Source organism: Cygnus atratus, chromosome 11 (assembly GCF_013377495.2).
Source record: "Cygnus atratus isolate AKBS03 ecotype Queensland, Australia chromosome 11, CAtr_DNAZoo_HiC_assembly, whole genome shotgun sequence".
Lineage (NCBI taxonomy): Eukaryota > Metazoa > Chordata > Aves > Anseriformes > Anatidae > Cygnus > Cygnus atratus.
The window spans coordinates 5,261,559-5,285,687 of NC_066372.1; the positions used below are offsets into that span (position 1 = coordinate 5,261,559).

Below are 24,129 nucleotides of genomic sequence, written 5' to 3' on the forward strand. Positions count from 1 at the left end.
TCACTTCTGTGCACGTATACTCAAGCAGAAGGTGGGACTAAATACTGGGTTCTCAGCCTCAGTGATCAATGAGAATTTTTAGCTCATACGCATTGTGCAAGCAAATGCCCTAGTGGGTGGTTTTTCTTCCACTGAACATCGTTGTGTAGAAGATAAAATCAAGTAGCAGCTGCGCTGTCTGATCTTCCTTGTAAACTAGTCTTTCTCAAAAAGACATTCAGGGAAAGAGTCTTTGCTCCTTCCAAAGAGTGCTTGAGTGAAGTAGCAAGAGTATAGCCAGCTTGCAAAGTGTGGTACAGAGATACTGTACTTCTGAGAGCAAACAGCAAGCGTCAACAGTATGGGGCTTGCTGTGCTTATCCTGCTTGTGAGTCCCCACCTCTGCGTGTACCTGCTCCAGTTGCTGGCTTCCAGGATCTGAAATAGCTTGGGTATCTCTAAGGTAGTCTGTGGAGTAGCTGTAGTGTGTTTTCTGTACTAAGACTGTACGAGACAGCTCTGACTTCCACTGTTGAAATCAGATGCTACGATTCTATTTTATTTGCAATAACTACAGGGAAAGAGTGTGTGTTGTGGGGGGGAAAAAACGAGTATTTTTATTCAGCGAAGGCCTTTATGGTGTCTGTGTATGACGATTGGAGAGAATCTGGTGAAATTTTAGGTGGTTGTAGTTTAACTGGGAGAGGACAAAGGTGAGTGTCTGTGGAAGTCCTGCTGGTCAGTGCTGCAGACAGCACGCTGCTCCAAGCCGGTGCTCAGCTGCTGTGCTGGGGGGGGAAATGACCTCTCGGTTCCCTGCATAACACTGGCTGAGGAAGATTCAGGTTTTTTTTCCTATGAACTTCCTCAGGAAGCTGTTTGTTTTGTTTTGGATATTGACTTTGGCCATAGATAGTTCTGTTTTTTTTTTTTTAAGCAGATGATAAATACAATCCATGGGATACCCAAACAAACCTGCAAAAGTTCTTACAACAGATCCCAGTGCTAGTTGTGAAACCAGAATTAAAAGGAAATGTAACAAGCGCAATCAAGATGTAGTGATTCTGCTTCTAACCTGTACAATTTTGAAGCATCCTATTGCTGAAGTAGACTTCCCTAAGAATAACTTGGAGAATTAATTTTAGAAGCCAAAAGAAATACAATGAGGTAGATAAGATGTATGAACTTCTTCTGTTTTGACTGCATTTAAATCAAAACATACGAATTGTGCAGCTCCAGCTAAGAGGAAACTGTTTTTCTGTTTGAAACAGGCATCTGAATTTTTAAAAAATCTTAACTTATTTGATGAGACAATTTGAGCTCTTTTGTAGGGACTGACTATAAATGATCTTTTTTTTCCATTGTCTGATGCAGCCCTTCACCAGTTCGTTCTTTCTTTCTCTCTCAAACATCTCAAATAATAACCGGCTTAAACATTTTTCTTGTGACTTTTTTTGTCTGGGACAATGAGGAATGCTTTTAGAAGTTGTCATTTTATTGGAAGTAAGGGGTACTCGAAAAGTACATGATGCTGCAAGCTTGGAGTGACAGTAGTCCTCGTGTCAAAAGTTGATTGTAATTGAGCAAATAATTGCTTAAAACTTAACAGTGTCAAGAATAACAAATTAAACTTTGCAAAAGCAGTTCGGTTAAAACAGGAGTTATTTCTCAAGTAAGCTCCCTTAAACTTGCAAAGCAATGCTGAGAAACGATTCTGGCTTGGATTGCAAGAATACCTAGGAGTTTGGTTTTAGTCTAGCAGTCCTGTAGGTGCAGAAGTCTGGAGAAGGAAGTGTTAGACTGGAAGGAACTTCATTTCGGGAACCTTGCACTATTTTAGGCATAAGATACTAGGTTCTGTAGCTGTGATTTGGATCTTTCCAAACATAAACTTGAACTGTCTTCTCAAGCCTGCGGGCAGCTTAAGTGCTGCCGCTGATCACAGCTTTCCCAACTGCAGTAGATGTGAAGCAAGCCTTGCTGTTGGGAAACATGGGAGTGCTGCTCACACTGGCACTCAGCAGGGCTCTCCTCCGTGATGCTGGGAAGAATATCTTGATGTATAAGTACAGAATTAATCTTTCAGGGGAATTCAGTCTTCAGTGTGTGTTCGTGTACCCAGAAATACGCATGAAGAAAGAAGTTGTGTGAGATAAGGCATATTAAAAAAAAAAAAGCAAATAAAAACACCAGCCTTTGAGAAGCAGCAAGGAAACGTGGTGAGTGGGGGAATACTTCAAGTGCTTTTTTAAGCAAATCATAAAGGGAGCTTTCTGAAAAGATATTTACATTGATATACTTGTTCAAGTTTCTGATATTTCCCTGAGGTACAAGATTTTGTACTTACAGGATTCTGAGGAAATTGTAATAATAATCACCGATGTTTTATTATTTGCATATTGATGAATCACAAGTTCGTGTATAACTTTATTTCTTAAAAAAAACACAATCGGAACCAGATCCAGTTGCCATCTACAGAACTGGGAATGGTACTAATTGTCTGTATAAAGGTGCTCAAAGTGACTTTAAGGAAACATTTTAATAAAGCATAAGTATAACACAACTAAGTTGTCCTCTTGCATTTCAGAGATACTTTATGATTTCTGTTAGGTTGCCCCAACCCTATACTGTAGCATCTTATTCTCATGTTCTTAGTTTCTGGGGTGTTAGCAGGAAACAGCCTACTTACTGCCTGAGTCTCCTCGTTTACCCCAAATCAGTGGTGGTAACACTGTCGTGGATACCAGGTTTGGCACCAGCAGGCAGCAGGGCTGGCAACACCCCTTAATTACAAGCCATGTTTGCCATTTTCTACAGATTTGGGAATGACTGAAGTCCTTGCAAGATTCCTGACATTCCGATGCTCCTTGAAGAGCAGAGCACTTTGTGGCTCTTGTTTAAGAGCAGCTTTACAACAGGGAGCTGGGCTGACGGAGAGCAGCAAGAGCCAGTTCTTCTGCCATGCTTGGTAGGGCGCGTACCTTCGTGTGACTTCATCACACTTCTCCGTCTTCTGCGAGCGAAGGCAGTTCCTTACAGATGGGAAACGAACTCACATAAGCAGTTTGTTTTAAAGCCAACGTCTCACCTTGGGCTGCCTTTGAACTGTTTTAACTGTTCTTGATTGGACTGTTTGGGCATGCAGAAAGAATGAAAATAAGATACCACTTGGTTTGCTATCTGACTAATGCATATTTGATGTTTCTGAGTCTTGTGAATTTGAAATGAATGTAACTGCAAAATCTGGGGGAGGCAGTAGCAGTAGATGAGAAGAGGTCGTATGAGTGAGAAAATGGAGAACAAAGAATGGAAGTGGAAAGACTGAACTTATACAGAAAAGAGAACAGCCTGCTGACTGAGCTGCTGCTTCTTGTATTTGACAAGTGACTGCTTGTAGAAAGGCTTCTGGGCTCAGGTGTGTGGTAGGGAGTGGAGTTTGGGGGCTGCGTTGCCTTGCTGTGAGGTACTAAGTCTTCTCTCTGTTCTCAGAAGCACGTTGTGTAGCCACTTCCATTTTTTCTTATTTGTCGTTTAGCAGTTTCTCATCTCGTACCTTTTGACTGTGGGATCCCAGTTCTCCCCGCCCCAGCAGTGCTCAGCAGGTTAAGCTGGGGCTTACCAGTTTGTGCTGTGTCCAGAGCCAGCTGTGTGCCGTGCTCCAGCTGCAAGCTGCAGCCACGGACTCCTGTGCCAGGTAGCTCAAGCTGAGGAAGTGCCTCCGACTGCAGGTGGATCGCTGTGCCTGTGTGACCTGGCTGGGACAGATGTGATAGGTGGGCCTGCCTGGTTAATTTCTCTGTGAATTGGACTAACCTGGTGCAGGTAGAGCTGAGGCTGCCTATTTTGATTAAATTTTGTATTGCAACTTTTGCAGTCCTTTATTGGACTCCTTTTTCACCTTCTTCTGAATAGTAGTTACTTAACTTGCGGAGGTAATTCTTCATTTGTTAAGGAGATGTTCAGCCTCAGAAACTCTTGCCAAAACTAAGACAGAATGAGAGCATCAGAAATGGGGGAAGAAAAGCGGTATTCATTAACAGTTTAGCAAGCAGAACATTCTGTTTTGTTTCAAGGATATCACCATGCGTGTAAATTGTTACTGTTTTAAAATCGATCGGATCTGTTTTTAAAATGCATAGCTGGAAAGAAAGAGTCTGCTTTGGGGCTAGAGCTGAGTGGATTTCTAATGCAAAGGAGCAATGCAGTACTGGGTGGGGGGAGCGAGGGAAACTGGTGGAATGAAGTGTCTGCCAGTTCAGTTGCACCAACGCTTACAGGACAAGCAAACCCTGAAACAGAAATTAGCTGTAAGGTAACACATCCTAACCCTCAAAATCAGAGCACAAAATGTGGAGACAAAAACTGCAGATTTTTGGAGTCATGAGAATAATGCTGTTCTTAAACCTAGTTGCAAATTCAGATGTTACAAAATTGGATAAAGTTTGAAAATATGCTTGTTTTTAACTCTTTTCAGAGATGCTTTTCTTTAGTGGATTGCTTGCTTGCAAGAGGGAGGCAAAACACTGCACTCCTCCTGGAAAGGCAGAAAATGTAGCAGCAGGCTAGCAGGAGACTTCATACTGTTTGCTATGTGTTTCCTGCTGCCTTTTTACCTGTTTTTAAGCCTTTGGCTCTTCCAGTTTTTTCTCCCTCCCTATCTCCCCCTTTCCAAATGTCTGTTTCTTGTGCTGTGTTAAATAGTGCCAGTGTCTGTTCTTTTAAGCAGACATGTAGGTATGTAAATATTGTCATAATGTTACTGTTTAATCTTGTTCCCTTTCTGGGACCCTTCTTATTTCTGCAATACCACTGTGTTCACCAAAGGAATTAGTGTACGCTGAACTGCAGTCTGTTAAGTGACCTGTATGCATAATACAGTAGCGCAGGTACTCTGTCTCGGCACTCGTGAGTTGATGGCAACCTGCATGTAATTAGGACCAGCAAAAGGCAGAATGTTCAGAAAGTTAAAATATCAACACGTTGGATCATAGTGGGAAAACTGAAAGCAGGTGTTGAACCAGCTTAATTTACAGTGCACTTAATGAACAACCTAGAGCAGTGACATCACGAGCTTCTTGTCCTTCCCTTTAAACTTCCGAAATTTTGAACTTAAGAAATATGTACTTATTAGAAATCTATTACCTATTTTAAGTTCTTTTACCCCAGTCTCCTGGAACAAGCACTAGAAGTTCAGATGTGACGTCTAAAGGCAGGAAATACCTAGTGAATGGGCCAGCCAGCCCTACTTTTCTGTTACTATTCAATACGAATATTAATGTTAATTTTGAGTGTAAGTTCTTATTTGTGGCACTATACAGTTATTACAGCTACTGACAGTGAAATCTGATCTTTGGTTGTTTTTTTCTCTCCTTAGAGCACAACAATGGAAGAAACAGCTATATGGGAACAACACACAGTGACTCTTCACAGGGTAAGCTAATACAATTAGTTGTGTGTGCCTAACTCAGGATGCTGGTAGGCTTTGAAAACAATAAGAAAAAGCCAGATGTCAGGAAGTAAAACGAAAGGAAACTGTCATATTCCTCTGTTTAAATTTAGAAGTGTTGTAAAAGCTCTATTTGATAGTAGCTCTCTTGGTCTGTTGGGCTTCTAAGATAAGCCTGCCTACAAATAACTAAGCAAGAAACCAAGCTTGAGATTACTTCTGTGCATAACTGAAAGTGGTTAGAAACCAAAGTGTCCGTGCTTTTAAAGTTGTACTGCAACTGTAGTTAAGTATTTAAAACTAATTGCAAAGACTTAAAACAGTGCAGTTGAATATAGCTAAACATCTTCAAAACTGCCTAAATTGATTTTAACTTATTAATGGCTGAAAATAGTGTCTGGGTGCACTTAGGCACCTTACACAAAATAACATGTACTAGGAATCAGTGAATACAGGCAACTTTTACATTCAGACTGACTCTTATCTGAGTTGCTCTTAGGTACATCAGAAAGTGGTTTAATTTATCATAAAGCTGTACAAGAGAAGCAATAAATATGTAAAAATGAAAATATGTAGTGATACTTTTCTAGGCTACTCTTCAAGTTTACAGTAATTAGTAGGCCAACAAGTTCTTGAACAATAATTATTCTTTCTATAAGTAATTGCCCTTTTTATTTTCTTATGGAAACTGTTCAGTCATCGTTGGAACCTTTTGTAAATTTTTTTAAACATATAGATTTAATCAGTGCTGTTTTTATTTAAAAGAAAAAAAAAACCTGTAGAAATACAAGGCTGGATGGTAGTCTTAATGATAGCTCAGTTTCTCCAGAAAGGGGGGTTATTCTGGTTAAACTAAGCATTAATTTAAGTGAAACCTGAAATTGAGTTCAGTCAGTGTGCAAAAGAATAACGAAACACTTAGATAACTTGAATGAATTTTGAAACAATAGGTTGAATGTAGAAATCACATCCTTGGTTTCACTTACAGTAAACGAAGTCAAGTTCTGGTACAGAAATGAAAGTGTGGTTTGATTATAATTCTCATTGATATATTATGTGGCAGTCTCTTGCCAACTGTGCTGGTTTAACTGTTTTGTTAACTGAGTACTTCTCGTGTAGGTGTTGAAGGCTGGTGGCAGCTATTGTTAATAACTTCGGTAGCAGGAATGTAACCAATTAAAAAAAACACCACATTTTCTACTTGCCAAATATCAAAACCTAAACTTTTATGCTAGTGTTAAACAAATAGCAGCTTAATTTCTTCTCAGCACTACGAAGAAGCTTTTCAGGAGAGTGCACATTTGTTTGTGAGGTTTTAGATTTTGCTTTTTATTTGTCATTCTTGTAGTGTTGGGTTATTAAGTAACCTAATTAAGTAATTAAGGCAGGTTATTAAGTAACCTGATCAAGTAAATCAAGTTACTTCAGTGTACCTGTAAGGAGAGAAATGCATCCAGATTTTAGTTATCCTCAAAGATAGCTAGAAATTAATAAATTGGAATAGAGTCAAAGCACTACTGCTTGGCTGGGGGGTATTTTTCAGTGTGAGTTCATCTTTTCCCATGTGAGCTACAGACCTGCTAGAGACCACGCATTGTCCGCTGTGTAAAACAATTTGAAGAGCTGAACTTCCTTTAGTGAGGGATACTGACAAGTCTATTTTGACCTAGCTGAGGGCAGTGAGCTGGCTGTGACTAATGGAAGGAGTGACATTTAACCTGTACTGAACGTGTACAGGGTAGGTGCAAGTTGGGCTTCACAGCATCAGCTTCCAGTGGTTTTGGGCTTTTTTTTTTTTGGTATGCTCACAGAGCTCTTTTGTACATTTGGTCAGTATTTACTTTAGAACTAAAGGTTGACAAGTCATTCGAAAAATATGGTTGAGAATAAAGTCTTAGAAAGCTCCCCTGGAAGAGCCAGAGACCTCTAGTTGGTGCCAGTGTAATGGCAAGCACATCTTGGGGGTCCTTTCCCTGCACCCCAAGGAAGCTACTGCACTATGATTTGCTGTGCCATTTTGGTTTGCTTTTTTTTAATGGTATCTGGTCAGAATTAGTTAACAAACGTCAGTGGTCCTTAGTCATTGTAGTTACCCGCTTTAAAAATAGAAGGAAAGTACAAGTAGTTTAAGTAATACACGTGTGTCAGTCCAAGATTCATAAAACATTGATTTCCTTTATTCTTGTTTCCTGTGAGTAATTTCTGTGCAGTTGGTAATTCCAGCACTGACAGTTTTATTTTGCTGAAAGCCTGTGGTGTTTTCCAATATAACTCCATTGCTCCTGTGTATGGTAGAGTTGGATTCCTTTGGTTCTTTGTGCTCCGTAAGGCTAGACAGAACTGTAAAAACAAAAAGCAGTTTTGATAGTAATCATCACATTTTAGGAAAATAGTTATCATTTTGTGTGTACCTCTTTAAATACATCTAAAGAAAATAAAAAGTGCATTAGCAAGTACTGTGTGAGGTGTTCCTACCATGTGTTCTCAATTGATTAGCTTTTTTGATACCTCAGACACTGATATATTAACCTTTAAAAATGCTTCTGCTTTTTTTCTTTCACAGGACACTGTTGTATGTAATGTCTCTTTAAACCAATTAATAGCAGTTCAGAAGCCTCATGTGCCTTGAAAGGATACACGTTTTGGTTTTTGATGGTGCTTTTTTTGATCTGGTAGTGGTCCTTTAAAAAGATATGGCACTGTAGAGTGTTTCGAGGATAAAGAGAAGGATTTTTTAATGTAGGGAGTTTCTCTTGAAGAATGCAGCTTTGCTCACTTCTTCCTGTAGAGTTTCTTTCTCTGACCTTTACTTTCCAGAAATGATATTGCAAATCAGGGACAGAGTATACTGAGTCCCAGTAGTTGCAGTATGTATGTGTCAGTTCAGGCACTTTGTGTTTTTTTTTTTTTTTCAGATGTGAGACTTTATTATTTCTTTATTTTTTTGATCAAAGTGCTTCAGGTATCTTACAGAACCCGTAACTGAGCATATAAGGGATCTGACTGTGGTGTGATTTAACATACTGCTGCAATTCACCAACTACTGTTGTTAAAAGTTGTTATAAACAATTTTGGGGGGATGGGGAAGAGGCTTTAACTTCTAGCCATGTTTTTTTATTCCCTTTCTGTACTACACTTCTAACTTCTGGGACTGCAATGTAGCTCTTAGAACACAGAGCCAGCCTCAAATTCAGTTAAAGCTTACCAGATAGCTACAGTTTATCTTTTACCGAGAGATTTTCTGTTTTTATATGCCGAACTGTAAGTGATTTGAAGGAGGAACCATGCACTTTGTGTTTTAAGTGTGATTTTTTTCATCCTTGGAACTTAAGTTCTCAGTGTTTAAGTACTAGATGTGTTTTTTTTAAACCCTGTAAAATAGAAATTGTGTGTACATTCCTTCCTGCTGTTCCCATGCTGTTAAACTGATCAGGAGTAAAGCTAAGATACCTGTCTGTATCTTAGATAAACTGTGGTGATCATCTTGTTATTTCCATCTACTAAATCAAGAGATTTCTAAGAGCTAGGTTCAGTCTTACAGCTCTGAGGGCAGGTGAGTTTGTTTACCTCTGGGTTGATGGTAGGCAGCAGGATACTACGAAAAGTAGTAGGCAGAAGTTTACTGTAAGCTTTCTTATTTGAGCTCTTAGATTTTCAAAAAGATTCAGGGTTTGACTTGAACTTTCAAACTTGGATTATTTCTTAAGACCTAAAATTAAATTGTTAGAAAGCCTTTTACACAGTGGTCTTCCTGAGTACTGCCTGAATATGAGACTGCATCCTTTCAGGGCTTCTTAAAGAGAAGAACTTGATGTTATTTAAATAGGAAACCGGTTGTCTTGTGTATGTTTATGATTTAAGGAGAGGTAGAGGACATTTAAATGAAGTTTGACCTAAAAGTTGTCTTTATCTTTCTTCTCCCTGCCCCTTCCCACCCAAGTATAGTGCTAACTGAAATTTGGTTTATACAGTAATAGCAGGCTGAAAGATTAAATGGTGGTATGAGAAAGGGGAGAAGTTTTTGCTTTGCAAATGTTACTGTTTTGGAAAGTTGGTTTTTGTTGCATGTTTTCATAGGCTATTCTATACGTTGTTCTTTTTGAATGATTTGAAAACAAAAACCACTCAGCTCTGGTCGTAAGTGGTCATGATAATCCTTTAGACTGTCCTCCTGCATGCCGCGGGTTTGCACTTTGTAATTCTTGAATCTCAGCCATGATTTCTGGTTGATCTGGCTGGAATGTATTTGAAAAGATGTTCAGTCTTCCCTGAAAGAATTAAAATAAATGTAGAAGAAAGCTGTAAAGTATGCCCCCCCCCCCCCCCGCACACACTTTTTAGACCAACCTTATTTTATTCGTACGAATTCGTGAAATTTGTACCTGGCAACAGTATTTACTAACTGTTGAATTCCCTTTCTAAACAGTGCATCTCCAAATCCTTGTTTTTATATTGTATGGTTCTATTCACTGCTTGTAGGCTAAATCTCGGCTATCTTTTTCTGACCTCTCTTCTGGGGGGAAATGGGGAACCTTTTTTTTTTTTTGAGCAGTAATTGCTTGTAAATCTGGACATTATGCATAGATGGGTTACAGCCAGATGCAGTCTGCTATGTTGCTTCCACTGTCACAGTAGGGTTATAAAACTCACTGTCAAAACTGGGTCATGTTGGTCCAAAATTCTGGAAAAGTCAAAAGGGTAAGTCTTCCATTATGGAGTGCATGCTGGTGTGGAATGGACAGGAGAAATTGGCTGAAACGCATTCAGTGATTTGATATTCTGCATAGCACAGAACTTGAGAATAAATTCTTGAGCAGGATATGGCATTTAAATGGAAATATCCTTCTGACAATGTTTGTTTTCTGGACAATGATGGGAGAGTAAGACAGTTTGCAGATCAATTATATTGAGAGAGTTTATTTCTTATTCTCACTGCTTTCAGGCAGCAATGTAAGCATCATTGTTATATCTCGAAATGCCTAACAGGAATACAATTTCATAGGCACTGACCTCGCTGTAGTGGCAGGTCACGGTAGAGGGAAAATACTGAAGCAAATTACTTCTGGTAAGATGTAGATGATTTGCATGTGCTCAAGAGGTTCTGATGTATTTAATGGTACAAGTGATCTTGGTATTATTCTTAAGAACTGAGCCTGCAGTCATATTATTGTGTGCTGTGATCCTGTCAGTTTCTGAGCTGAGTGAGGTCAAACTGGGAAAATGCCATAATGTGAAAACTCAAAGAAAGTGTTGCAGGAAGTGGCGAAGCACCTTTGAATCTGTCTCAACACAGTGGTATGGTGTGTTGAGCTTAGTGAAGATTGAGGCGTTAGTGATGACCACCTGGGGCCCAAGCCATAAAAATGTGGTTGGGATCAATTAATATTGGGTAGTCCAAAACTTTTTTCTGCCTTCTAGAAGTGAATTTTTACTTTTTTTAAACAAACAAACAAACAAAAAAGCTGCTTTATGGATTGCATGGCATTGCATGGTTATTCCTTCTTTCTTCCAAAAAGTCATATTCATTCCATAGGACCTCTCCGTGTTTGACACAGTAACATGAATTGTAACTATATAAATAACAGAAAATACATTTATTTCTCTTGTTACATTATAGGCCCCTGGATTTGGGTTTGGTATTGCAATATCTGGAGGAAGAGATAATCCTCATTTTCAGAGTGGTGAAACATCAATAGTTATTTCTGATGTGCTGAAAGGAGGCCCAGCAGAAGGACTGCTACAGTAAGTGCCAAACTACACCTGCGTTCTAACTTGGGGCATGCATCTTTGTCAGAGGTAGCTTAACCTCTCAGTTGTTTTGCTCTCAAGATATCTATAACTGTTTGTACAGTAGGTTTATAAGGTATGTAATTTTCTCAGGGATGCTCAGTCCCCAATATTTTTTTTGTTGACTGAAGTATTTATACTGCATATTGTGATTTTTTTTTTCTTTTCAGAGAAAATGACCGTGTTGCAATGGTTAATGGCGTTTCAATGGATAATGTTGAGCATGCGTTTGCTGTTCAGCAACTGAGGAAAAGTGGGAAGAATGCCAAAATTGTAAGTGAATGTCTTGAAGACCTAAGTGTCCTTAAATTCAGAAGTTATAGAGCAAAAGTGAAATAGTATACTGTCTGCTATGAAATACGTGCATGATGCAAGGTACTTAAGTAATACCTACCTAAATAGCTGAGTGGAGCCGTGTTTCAGGTCTAAGTGATGATTTAGCCCGTGGGTCACCCAAAATAATATTTTGTAATATGAATGATCATATTTGGGTAGCATGGCAATAGATAATACAGACTCCTTTTCTTTATGGTAAAGTTATTCCCAGGCTGCCAAATATTCAATTTTCAGCTTTGTTTAATCTTTCATTGCTTTCTTGAGTGCCGTTTTATCAAGTTTTTCCCCTGGCTACTGTATGCTGAAGGTCTTTACCTCCTATTCAAACACAAACATAGTTCTTATACTTAGCAAACAGTGTGCCAAAGTAAAGTATAATAACCTTAATTCCTGTAATTTTGTAGGCTTATTCAAAGTGCAAGGCTGGCTTTTGAACTTTGCTAAACAGAACAGATCATCACTAGAGGGTAGCAATCTGTCTTTCCATAGAAGTTTGAGAGTTGTTTTTATATTACAAAAATAGTAGAATATAAAAATCACAATGCTTAACTTCTGAATTTAGCAAAACATACTTTTAGGGCTTGTAGAAAAGCTTTTGTGATGATAGATTTCAAGTGCTCTTGTATGCTTCAGTAGTGTTGCAAAAATTGTGCTGTGTTTTGCATTTGTAGATTTAGCAGTTATTTAAACCTTAGACAAAAGAATATGTAGTGAGCTGTGCAGGGCTTCTGGTACCTAAATGTTTTCTGTGATGTTCAGCTGGTGTATAGTTCAGTGGTAGAAATAGTTTTTTTTTTTGTTTTTTTTTTTTTGTTTTTACATTTATGCAGAGAAAATCAATTAATAATAGAACTTCTTGTATATTTGCTAGGTGTTACAGAATTAAACCCTCTAGACAGAGTCAAGTTTTATTTTGGAAATGGCCGTCTACATTAGTGCAAACTGACTTTGAACTTTCATCAGGAATGTTTCCCTGTCCCTGTGGCTTACATAAACATGGCTTTGGAAGGTTGGCAGGCTTCAAAGTTATGGAGAATTGCTGTCAATAACACACTGAGGATACAATAGTTATTTAAAAAACAAGTTTTTAGCAGTGCCAATGACTGGTTTGTGGGTTTAAGCAAAGAGAGAGGGTATTCAAATATGCAACTCTGTGAAAACAGAATATTGTGCTGTGCTGCAAAGGCTGCAGTTCTTAGAGTTTTTTCCTCTTTGTGCAGAAGGAAAACAACTAATACACTTCAGCAGAATGCTAAAACTACCCTGTTTAAAAAAAAAAAAGTGGGAAGGGTTCTGGTAATCTGTATTGATGAGGTTCCTATATTATTTGTATAGAACTTTATAACAAGAAGGCAAGAGTTCAGAGCATTCACAAGTACGTCTATTTTCTCTTGAGCCTTTGAATTAGTTTGGCCTCTGACATTTGGTAACACCATTAGAATTACACAGCATGGAATCTGTTACATCTGAACAAGGCAAATTCTGTGAATCAGTCTTGAGATTTTATTCTGGACTTCTTATGCAGTTCCAAAATTACTCTCCAAGAAAAGAAGTCTGGTGCTACGATTTTTTCAGTTTTTGTCTCCTAAAAGAAAGTATATGGACTGGGGATTCTATTGTTTATTTAGACCAGAATATGTCTGCATAATCCTGGATACAGAACAATGAAATACCTTACTTGGAACTCATTGGTAATCATCATCTGTTGTGGGATTGTTACTTCTTTTTGTCAAACAGCAATAGGTTCTCAAGGGTTCTCAAGAGATCTTGTTAGAGAGAGTGTTCCTAGGCTTATCCCTTTGTAGTGATAATCTCACCTGACATGTTTGTTCTTCCCCTTCGATGATTTTCTTAAGTAGACTTAATTAGTAATGTATGTCTGTAGATTTCATCTGTATACGTAGAATCATAAAATATTCCAAGTTGCAAGGAACCCACAAGGATCATCGAGTCCAATGCAGGACTCCACACAGGACCACCCAAAAATCCCACCATGTGTATGAGAGTGCTGTCCAAATGCTTCTTGAACTCCAGCAGGCTCAGTGCTGTGACCACTACCTTGGGGAGCCTGTTCCAGTGCCTGAACGCCTCCGCAGTGAAGAACCTTTTCCTGACACCCAGTCTGAAGCTCCCTTGACACAACTCTATTCCGTTGATGTTTGATTCTCTACACATCAACTGTCTTGTGGCTATTACTAGGCTTTTCATAACCAACAAACCTCATGTTCACAGGGTAGTCCAAATCTATACTTTATAGTTGGAGAACGGGAAGTCTGGAAAATCTGTCTGTTTTTTAACTGTTACATATATTTGTTAAAGGCTAGCTACACATCCCACGCTTTGTGGGGTGTCATGACTATCACTTTGAGTCTTATATAACTTTCCCCTTGTGTAAAGGATTCCCTTTGTCATGAGCTTACAGTGATCAAACTTGGGATGAGTGAGAATTAAGGTTTTCCACCAATCCCAAGGGGTTGGCAGTCCAGGAACTGAATACTTCTTCCCAGATGTATCCTCATATAGTTTTCAAGAGTAAGTTTATTTTAATAAACAAGAATGCATTTACAAAGTTCCTGATAACATACGAGTGTTTTCTCTACCTCATATTAGTTTAAACACAGCTAGCTACTTTATCCTAAATGGATACCTACGCGTGTAAGTGGAGAGTTTATGTGGAGATGGGTGGAAGCTAAAAGTGATAAAGGCTTTCAAGCTCCTGGGGAACGAACTTGCATCGTGTATTTAATTGCTGTTGTGAAAGAGAAACTAACTTAGTTTTGGCATTAATTTTCATTTTGGCCTGTGAATCTGTTCCGCAGCTGCTGTCACTTGAGGAAAAGTCATGGCCCCTCTTTATGTAAGCAACTTGCATTGTACAGTTGCAGAATAAAGAACGATTCTTTTATGTTTTAATCTTGGAGAAATTACTGCAATACTTTAGGAAAAAAGCTGCAAAACACAAAGTTCATCTGAATTTCTCTTACCTTATAAAACCATGTTTTTATGTGGAGTGTACTGTGGTGGTTTTGAAATGTAAGGGTAGGATTTTAAAGTCTGTATTTAATCACTTCTGTTAGAATGAATGCATCAAGTCGAACACCACACCATTGGAATTAATGTTTGTGTAATATAGCAAATGGAAAAATAGGATTTTCATGAAATGTATGATTTCTCTTCCCCCACCCTCATTTTTTTTTTTTGGGGGGGGGGGGTAAAATACAAAAAATGTTTGAGTTGACATTTTTTCTGTACTGATTAAAAGACTGAACAGAGGAGTGTCTTTGGAAGAAGGAGAAAATTAGCTGATGGGGGGAAAAAAAGGGCATGAGTACAAAAACTTCAAACCCTAAAGTTATGGACTGGGTGAGCTTGAAAAGATTGGACAAATGTTGTTTTTCTTTCCTTATTATGTGTAAACTGCAGTGAGTGAACACTTTAGATTTCCTGCTTTTTGTTTAATTTTGAACTTCTGTTGGAAGCTATGACAGATCTTTCTTAGTATCCAATAAGCCCTTCATGTGCCAATGTGCAACTTGCTACTCTGGTATATCTCTGAAGTTGTTCAGTACAGGTACGTATATCAGTGGTATGTGAATCACCTCTGTGGAACTGTTTCCCTGAGCAAGAGCTGGGCTCCTGGAAGGCTCATTGCAGAGTGGTTATAGGATGTGATACATAGTGAAGCTTGCAGTTGGGTTCCTACAGTAAGCTTGGGAAGAGCTGATGAAAACGTTTTTCCTTAGGAAAATGACTTACTGCAGAGCTGCTTGCTTCTGCTTACTCACTGTACTACTGATAGCCACACCTGCAATTGCCTGAGGTACAGGACACAGGGAGCTTGGAGTGCAGGCTGTAGCCTAACCACAACTGCAAGCCCCTTAGTCTTGTGTCCTGTCCTGTCCCCAGTTTCTGTAATGAGATCTGCAGGTGGTTTATTGTTGTTCTTTGTAGGACTTGATTCCTTTAAGTACCTTGCACCATTCACTGAATATGTTTGCGCTTGCAAAATTTTGGCTTGTATGCATACATGTATATGGCTACATATATACAGGTACATATGCGTTTGTATTTGTGACTTGCGTATGTACTTGTGACATACATGTGACTTGTGATGTGACATAAAACCCATTAGTATGTACTTAAATGTGGTAATGTAAAATTAGGAGGCACAAGAGACACACTTCAATGCAGCCAGGGGCTGATAGCTGATGTTTGGTTGTAGACTATCCGAAGGATGAAGAAAATTCAGATTCCAGTAGCTCGACAGGAACCTGAGCCAGTGTCTGAAAACGATGACGATAGCTATGATGAAGAGATACGTGATCCAAGAAGCAGCCGTGGTGGTCCCAGTTCCAACAGAAGGCACGAGAAGAGCTGGGTAAGAGACCGAAGTGCAAGCAGAGAGAGAAGCTTATCACCAAGATCTGACAGAAGGTCAGTTACTTCAAGTCAGCCTGCAAAACCTACCAAAGTAACACTGGTGAAATCAAGAAAGAATGAAGGTAACTTCTCCAGAATTCTCTTGTTAAGACCTTTGCTGTTTTTTAAAGGCCAAATGCATCAGTCAGTGTGGTGGTAAGGGCTTCATTGACTTGATGAACAGTGCTATTACAGTTTGCTTGCCAGTTTTACAAGTAGCTAGCTGAAAACTTGAAAACAGCTGTTGTGTTTCTAGAGATATTTTCCATATTCAAAATTATGTTCTTAGCAAATGGTAAAGTATTACATAGTGTAAACAAATCGTAATTGTGCATCTGACGTCTGTTAGTGACTTTGTACATTCTATATATTTTAGCTGAGTCTTCCATGTTCTTCCATGTCCTTCTGGTTTGAAAGAGGAAAAATTGTATGTAGCGTATAAATTGAGCTATTAAGCAACATTTATGATTATAGGCAGAGTCAAAGGAGGAATTGATATAATGGTAAAATATAGCGAAATTCTACTACAGTCCTTCATGTGCCAAGTTCACTCTTCTGCTGCTGTTCGTAGCTTAAATCTTTTGTAAAGCAGTGTTGTAAATCTTGAGATACATCTTCCTTTTCTTTACTGTAACTTCATCAGTATTCTTTCCTTTTTTTTTCTTTTTCAATTATATAAAGAGTATGGTCTACGGTTGGCAAGTCACATATTTGTGAAAGAAATATCACAGGATAGCCTTGCAGCAAGAGATGGCAATATTCAGGAAGGAGATGTTGTACTGAAGGTATGGTAAATTGTGGTGGTGTTTGTTCAGAGAAATTTCATTGATGTAATTGTTCGTAGAATCAACCATCACTTTATAGCATAATTATTGTTAGTAGATGATATGTAATGATGAACTTACTTTGAGGATCTGAGGATCAATAAATCTAAGTATAAACCCTCTTGTATAAGAGAAATTATAAAGCAATTTTTTGTCTTAAGTATTTTTCCGCAAGTCTTACTTGGACAAATAGTGCTTATGTTATTAAAGAAACCTATTGTAAATATATAATTAAAAATAAATAATTGTTTCGGATGGTTCAAGACTTTGTACCTAGGTGCTTAGTTATACAATATAACGTTGTGGACTGATGCTGTTGAGCAATGCTAGAACTTGCTTTCAGGTTACATTTGATTTTTGTAGTAATTGATATAGCCAGTGTTTTGTATCTCAAAATTTGTTAATAAGATTTTGCCACAAATGCTGGTACAGAAAAACATGCTATTCCTACTCTGCTGTGATGCTAGTTGTAAAAAGCATAACTTTTTTTTTAAAGCTTCATATTAGTGGTAGATGTTTTATCTTTGAAATTTGAAAATAATTTTCTGTGTTATGTTCTTATAGTTTGGATGAGACTTAGTTTTCCATTGTATAGCATTCAATGTAAACTATGGCAGTTTGGAAAAATCTCTAAGTATTTCTAAATATCATCACACAGAAAAACACCATCTTTACTGGAGATTCAGTGGTTTTCAGTAAGTTTCTATCTGCGCTCTTCTTACCGTTTCAGATAAACGGCACAGTGACAGAAAATATGTCCTTAGCAGATGCAAAAACACTAATAGAAAGGTCCAAAGGCAAGTTGAAGATGGTTGTTCAGCGAGATGAACGAGCTACGCTGTTGAATGTCCCTGATCTTTCTGACAGTATTCATTCTGCTAATGCTTCAGAAAGAGACGGTGAGTATAAACTTGATTTCCAAAGGCAGAGAATTCCCTGTGTTGTGACAATGTGAAATACCACAGTGGGATGCGAGGAGGGTGGGGAGGATGATAGGAGTAGGATTGTCATGTGAGTAAATTCTTCTGAAGGTGTTTGAAATCTGTACCTTAAATGTGGAGAAAAAGTTTCTTTTCTTGCAATTGTTTTTGCAGGAGTATTATTTAGTTGTTCTTGAAATAATAAACATAGATTTTAACATCTTCATAAAAATCTTTGCAAAAGCTTATTTCCATATGAGCAGGTCATGCCACCATTTTAATTACAATCATTTCATGAAAAAACAACTTTTATTTAACAGACATTTCAGAAATTCAGTCGCTGGCATCAGATCATTCCAACCGATCACATGACAGGCCCCGCCGCAGTCGTTCACGATCTCCTGACCAGAGGTCAGAGCCTTCAGACCATTCCAGACATTCTCCACAGCAGCCCAGCAACGGCAGGTGATGGCAGCATTGTATTATTTTTAAATCAACTATTTAAAGTGAGATTTAAGTTTGTAGGAGTGCTTGGATTTATACAGTGACAAATGTGATGCAGAATTGTGGTAGTAGTGACATGGAATTCTTTTTCTCAAGAGATGCAGCTGATCATGATCCAAATGTGCTGAGAATTCAGGGGAAATAGATCCTTGTGTCTATCAATATATTTCAAAATATAGTTCAAAAGAAATAGATCTCTAAAAAAAAAAAAATGATTTTGTTCTTATAACATGGTTATATGTGTGGCCATGCAAGTTTAATATTAATAGATGTTATTGAGGCATGTGCAATTATATTTTGGTTCATGTAGAAATTAACTGTAACAATCTTACTTGAGTTGACTAGTAGCACAGTCCTAGTGATTGTCCAACCTGGGTAAAATTGTGGAAATCTGATTTGTTTAGGTATAAGCTTTTTATTTTCCTCACTATCATTCTTTAAAAATTACTTTATCTTTCAAAATAAATTTAATTCCTGCAAAGTAAGGTGTGTTGCTCAGCAGATGTGGTTTTTGTAATGTACTTTTTAAAATTTGAGTTGATACTGAGACATTGATGTGACAACTATGAGGTAGGTACGTCTAATTTTAGATGACTCATTTCTGAATTCATGTTTTGTATGGTTTAGAATTTTTTCTTCTGCCATGTGGAAACCTAGTCTTTAAAAACAGATATGTCCTTTTTTGTATTTGTGCAGTTTGATTTTGGAAGTGGACACTAGCTAGCAACAGAATTCAAAAAGTATCTTGATTTTAAATAGAACAAATCTTTCAATAGTAAGAGGACTTCATCTTGAGCACGTATAGATGACAGAGCAAAAACCACTAGAACTGATCTGTTGCAAATCTCAAATTCATAGCCTGTATTTGAAGACTTTAAAATGCTACCAAAAATTCTGAAAACCAAATTGCAGCCAGCTGTTGAATAAAACTACGATACACCTAATTACTGTTTATTTGTAATCTTTTGTGTATCCAAGGGGGAAAACAATGCATATACCTTGCCTTCCGCATGGATATAACCTTAAAGTAGGAGGCACCTTGAAGAACTTGATTGTGAAGGTGGTGATGCCCTGTCAGATTTGAAGCCTGTATTCCTTAACATGCATTTGAAATGCAGTGTGAAAATGGCTGTTGGATGGAGAAAAAAATCCATCAAAACTGAAACTGACTTATCCTGCTGTTAGTGCTTTCCTGTCCTATTACAGTGGCTTAGGTAGATGGTCACTTCCTCCCTACAGACTGTGCTGTCAGAAGAATTAAATCCTTCCTGAAAAAGAACTTTGAAGTTATCTGAACTTGAAACGCATCTGTTATCTGCTTTATGAACAGGAGCTACCCTGGCATGGACTGACTTCCTGTTGGACATGTCCCTTTTGAGATCAGAAAGTCTGTTGGGCTGTGAGCCACGTAAAGAACATGTGAAAAGCAGCTTCTTTTTGTAGTAATTTGTGCAAGTTCAGACTTGCTGCACAAGTAAATTGTTTGCAACATTGCTTCATTGTTTAAAATATAATTGAAAACTTTGGGGAAGAAAGCTTGAGAATAAGCTGAGGAAGAAAAGTTATCAAAGTGAACTTAAGAATGACATCAAAAATTATTGAAGATAGTAAGTCCGTATTTAGACATTTATGCTCTGTTATGCTAAGTGTATGTTGATGAGGACAAATTCTATAGGAATCTTCTCAGTCTTTTCATACAAGCTGAACTGCAGGCTGACACTTTCAGTGTCCGGTAGAGTACACATCTAAAGAGTACATCTGCCAATATATTTGTTTCAGTTCTTTAGTTTCAGTATCTGGTAGGGTCTTGAATGTTGTCCGTTTTTCAGTATTTCATACTGATAGGTACACTGGTGTGCCTGCAGTTTTCCTGTGTATAGAAGTTCCGTAACAATGGCTACTTGAACATCCTGTCAAAGCATTAGACAGCATTTGTAGTCTTCTTTAGTCTAGAGGAACCTCAGCAATGTCCCTTTTGAACAATCTTTCTAAAACTCAGATTCTAGGACGTGTTCCAATTGCACTTTTGTAGTCTTCTGTAAGCAGAAAACATAAATTATCCATTGTCAAGTCCTGAAAAGGATCCAGAGATCCATAAGGATCCAGTAGATTCTTATGTAAAGCAAATGGATTCTGTGTGAACTCATTCAAAACTCAGGTTTTTACTTGGGGTAATGGCATTATTTTAGTCAGTCCTTATGGAGACTTATGTTAAATCATCCATCAAACTCAGGATTGACTCTTAATGGCTGTAATAACTTTTTCTAGTCTCAACAGGGATGTGAAGATTTCTCTGCCCATGGATGAGAAGTTAGCTTTAGATTTGTATCTGAGGTAGCTTTAGATTGATGGCTCGCTTGCTAGTTGTCCCTCTGTGTTGAAGGGACTTAATCTGCAAATGCTTGTAGCTATGGAGACTTGGAGAATTTTTAGTCACCTGATACCGAGTTGGGTACTAAGTAAAATATGAAGTATAAATATCTCCTGGCTTTGAGGAGGAACTCTGAGCTTATGTCTTAACAGTGAACTATATTTTTGGAAGATAAGTACAACTTGAAAGATATTGTTAAGAAAACTGTTTAGTTAGAGGAAAATGTATCTTAAGGATAGAATTTCACAGAACTCAAGGTAACTTTTAACAGTACAATGTATTAAGAACTGTACTTAAAAAGCCAGAGTTGGGGGTGTCTGTGCATCCTAAGCTGGAGGATGTACCTTGAGGGAAGTATCATACATATTCTATCTTACCTAAGTGGTCTTACTGTTGGAAGTAAGGTGGTTGAACTTGATGAGGTTTTGGTGTGACATGTGCTGAACAGTGGCATTTACAGCCAGGTGCTGGCAAGCCTGCCAAATAACATCTCCCGGCTGCCCTCTACCAACTGAAAGAGGTCCCACTAAGGGACCCGTCATTGCTGTGCTGCCTTCCTCACCTGGGTACTGGAATAGCAAAAATGCTTCTTGATCTGTTTGACACTTCAGCCTCAGCAAGAAAGATGTGGTAGCTTAAAGAAATCCCTGTAGAGATTGTCATTATTTCTGGAAGGATGAGGCTGACTTCCATAATACAGCTGTCAATTTACATATAGTGCAAGAGGTTTGTTATATTTTCAGTTTTCAAAAAAAAAAAAAGTGGAAAAACTAGAATTTAGGACAAAAATCAACCCTATTTTGAATGTACTTAGGAATGTGCCTCTCCTGTTTCTTACTGTCTTCTCATGAATAGACTGTTTGAGATGTGTTAAAACCAGACACTTGGACAAAACCTGCATAGTTATATTTTTCCAAGATTTTTCTGTGCAAGCAAACATTCTTACTGTGTGTTGCAAACAGTCTTCTTTTGTTTTGAAGCAGTAACCAAAATTGATGATGCTAATTTGTAGCTGTGACTCTATTTTGAGACTGAAGGTTATTTAAAAATGTTCCTGTTAGACATGCTTTAAAAAAAAATTTAAAAGAGGATGGGGGTGTAATGTAGAGGGGGCCGTGGCACAGCACAGATGTTCAGCAGTACTGTTAGAACACACAAACATTTAACACCACCTTTCACTCATGGGAAGTGCAGCTGTCAGTTTTGGACAAGCTTCCATCACCTAGAAACAGTGACAGCATCAGTTATTTCCCGTATCATCTTGCAAACTGATATGGTACTTACTGGACAACTTAAGGAAAGCAAAGAAAAATTCAACTCTTGTGCTGTTCTGATTTTTCCATTTTGATTTATCACAGCTGTCTTTCTACCACCTTATTCCCACTTAAACTTTGATCTTACACTGAGCAGAGCTGACCTTTTGCAAGCATTTTAATTGGTAGACTATTTGCCAGTAGCAGATGACATGTAGCACAGTCTGAAGAGCATCATGCTTCAAGTACGTGAATGAGCTCAGGTATTTACCTGACTATCTGGTGCTGTACTCTGTGTCTGTATTTGAGTTACTGTTCTTGAGAGCTTTTCTTCCATAACTATTTTATATGCATTTATAAAAGCTGAATAAAATTAAAGTGTTCTTGGACTATGTGGACATGAAATATAAAATGAACTTTGCCTTCCTATAGTAACTCCAGTATTTTTTTGCCTTATTTTTAGATTACTGTTTTGGAATCCTTCTATTAAATGTTAGGAGTTGCTGAAAAACAGGTAGAGAGCGCTCATAGGGAAACTTAACTGTAATATCTCATTCACAAATGTTGATTACCCAAAAATCTTTGGGAGGGAGGAGGGGAATTAGTTGTAGCTTATTACTATAGGACTTCTTGTTTATAAAACACTTAGGCGTTTAAACAAATAAATGTTAGTGTCTGTTTTTAATAAGCCAGGAACTCTTCTCAAGGGCATGAGGACTTCAGTCTTAACTTAGTCTCATGCTGAAAGTAAAACACTGCTTTTAGCTTACACATTTAATTTTATGTGCAAATGAATGCATGCTGGAAATCTGAGTAAGAGTACCAAAATCTTTCACAGGTGAAGTTAGAGAACAGAAAATAAAGAAACTTATTTTTTATTTCATTTTGCTAGACCTAATATTCTAACCAAAAGGGGATACCATCATTTTTCTCTACTGTAGAAGTACCAAAAGGGTTTATCTGAAAAATAATAATAAAAGATATAAAGGTTCTTAGAAATTAGGCCAATCTACTTGTGTTTACAAACTCTTTATAAGGAGCTGGTTCTTTACAGTGTAAAGATGTCTTGGTCTTCCCAGATCATCGTGGGGATTGCAGTTTTTTCTTTTTAGCTGCCTTTTAAAACAAAAGGGAAGAAGAAAGTAGTGAAAGGTCTTAATATATCTTAGGTGAATAGCTAAGGTTGGTTTCTGTGATGTTTCAAACTTCATGTTCGTACATGAAAGCACATTCTGCTTGTATTTAGATCTTTACTATTTCTCTTTTCTTTCAAGCAAGGCTTGGATGAGTAGATTTGCTTTTTCCCCCAAGTCATATTTAACTGTTAAAGTACTGGTTCTGCTTAAATAGCCTTTAGTCTTTGTAATGGACTTTTTTGGATACATTTGTACTTTGTGGAGGCTGATACTCATCATTACCCAGTAGCACCATCTAGCTGTTAGTATTGATAGACTTTACTCTCCAACATCACCCCCCCCCCCCCCCCCCCCAATCTCTCCTTTATAAGAGAGAAATTTGTATCTACTGACCTGAGGTGTTGGTGTCTTCGTGGAAGTACCTGTTCTTTCCACTTCTTGACAAACAAGTATAATATTAGCTAACCAGTTGTGGTTTGCTTGTGTCCTATTCCTCTCAAATGCTTCTTACACCCATGCTTATTAGCAGACTTTCACAAACTTAATAGATATTTTGAGGGTCTCAAGACTTCGTGTGTGTGTAGAGAATATATGTTTGGGAATTAAGGCTGTTCCCTTTGGCTTGCTGATCTACTTTTTGTTTTTCCAGCTGCTTGTTGATGTTCTATTCTAACCAAATCAAATTATTTCTCTTTCAACAGATAGTGTAACTGCTAATGTTTCAACGTATAGCATATATTCTGTTCAGTTCTCTTATGGTACAGCTGGTAGCAAAGTAACCTCTATGTAATGATATTAAAAATACTTGATCTTTTGAGTTAAATGAATAGAAAATAAGTTGTTTGAGCTTTAGGTATTCCCTTCATGTAAAGAATGAGAGATTTTTCTCATTTGTCATATATTCCTTCCGCTTATGTGTTACACTTTAAGCGTATGTGGAAATGCGTAAGAGACCAGTTATCTTTTTTCTAAAGCTTGGATGACTGAGAAGCATGTCTCTTTGGCTTTCAAGTGCAATAGACGTGTAGTAGCTGTGGGTTGAGGGCCTCCATCTTCTCTGAAGGATGAGAAGTCAGAGGTGTGTTTGTGTTCTACCTTTTATCTGTGCAAAGCTGTACCAAGATAGCTGTGTTCTAGGACAGCTGCCACACAAA

At 37.9% G+C, this 24,129-nt stretch overlaps 1 protein-coding gene across 11 annotated transcripts in view; it reads left to right on the top strand.

The window, feature by feature from the left end:
• Nucleotides 1-24,129, top strand: part of TJP1 (tight junction protein 1) — a 164,207-nt gene that overhangs the window by 112,383 nt on the left and 27,695 nt on the right. For 10 of the 11 annotated variants that reach the window (XM_035553837.2, XM_035553844.2, XM_035553853.2 and 7 more), the window contains 7 exons: nt 5,354-5,410; nt 11,043-11,167; nt 11,383-11,485; nt 15,771-16,050; nt 16,649-16,752; nt 17,522-17,690; nt 18,032-18,176. In XM_035553837.2, coding sequence (XP_035409730.2) covers nt 5,354-5,410; nt 11,043-11,167; nt 11,383-11,485; nt 15,771-16,050; nt 16,649-16,752; nt 17,522-17,690; nt 18,032-18,176 — 983 coding nt within the window. Of the gene's footprint in view, nt 1-3,551; nt 3,753-5,353; nt 5,411-11,042; nt 11,168-11,382; nt 11,486-15,770; nt 16,051-16,648; nt 16,753-17,521; nt 17,691-18,031; nt 18,177-24,129 lie in introns of those variants that run through there. The other variant, XM_035553845.2, reaches the window with a different exon arrangement.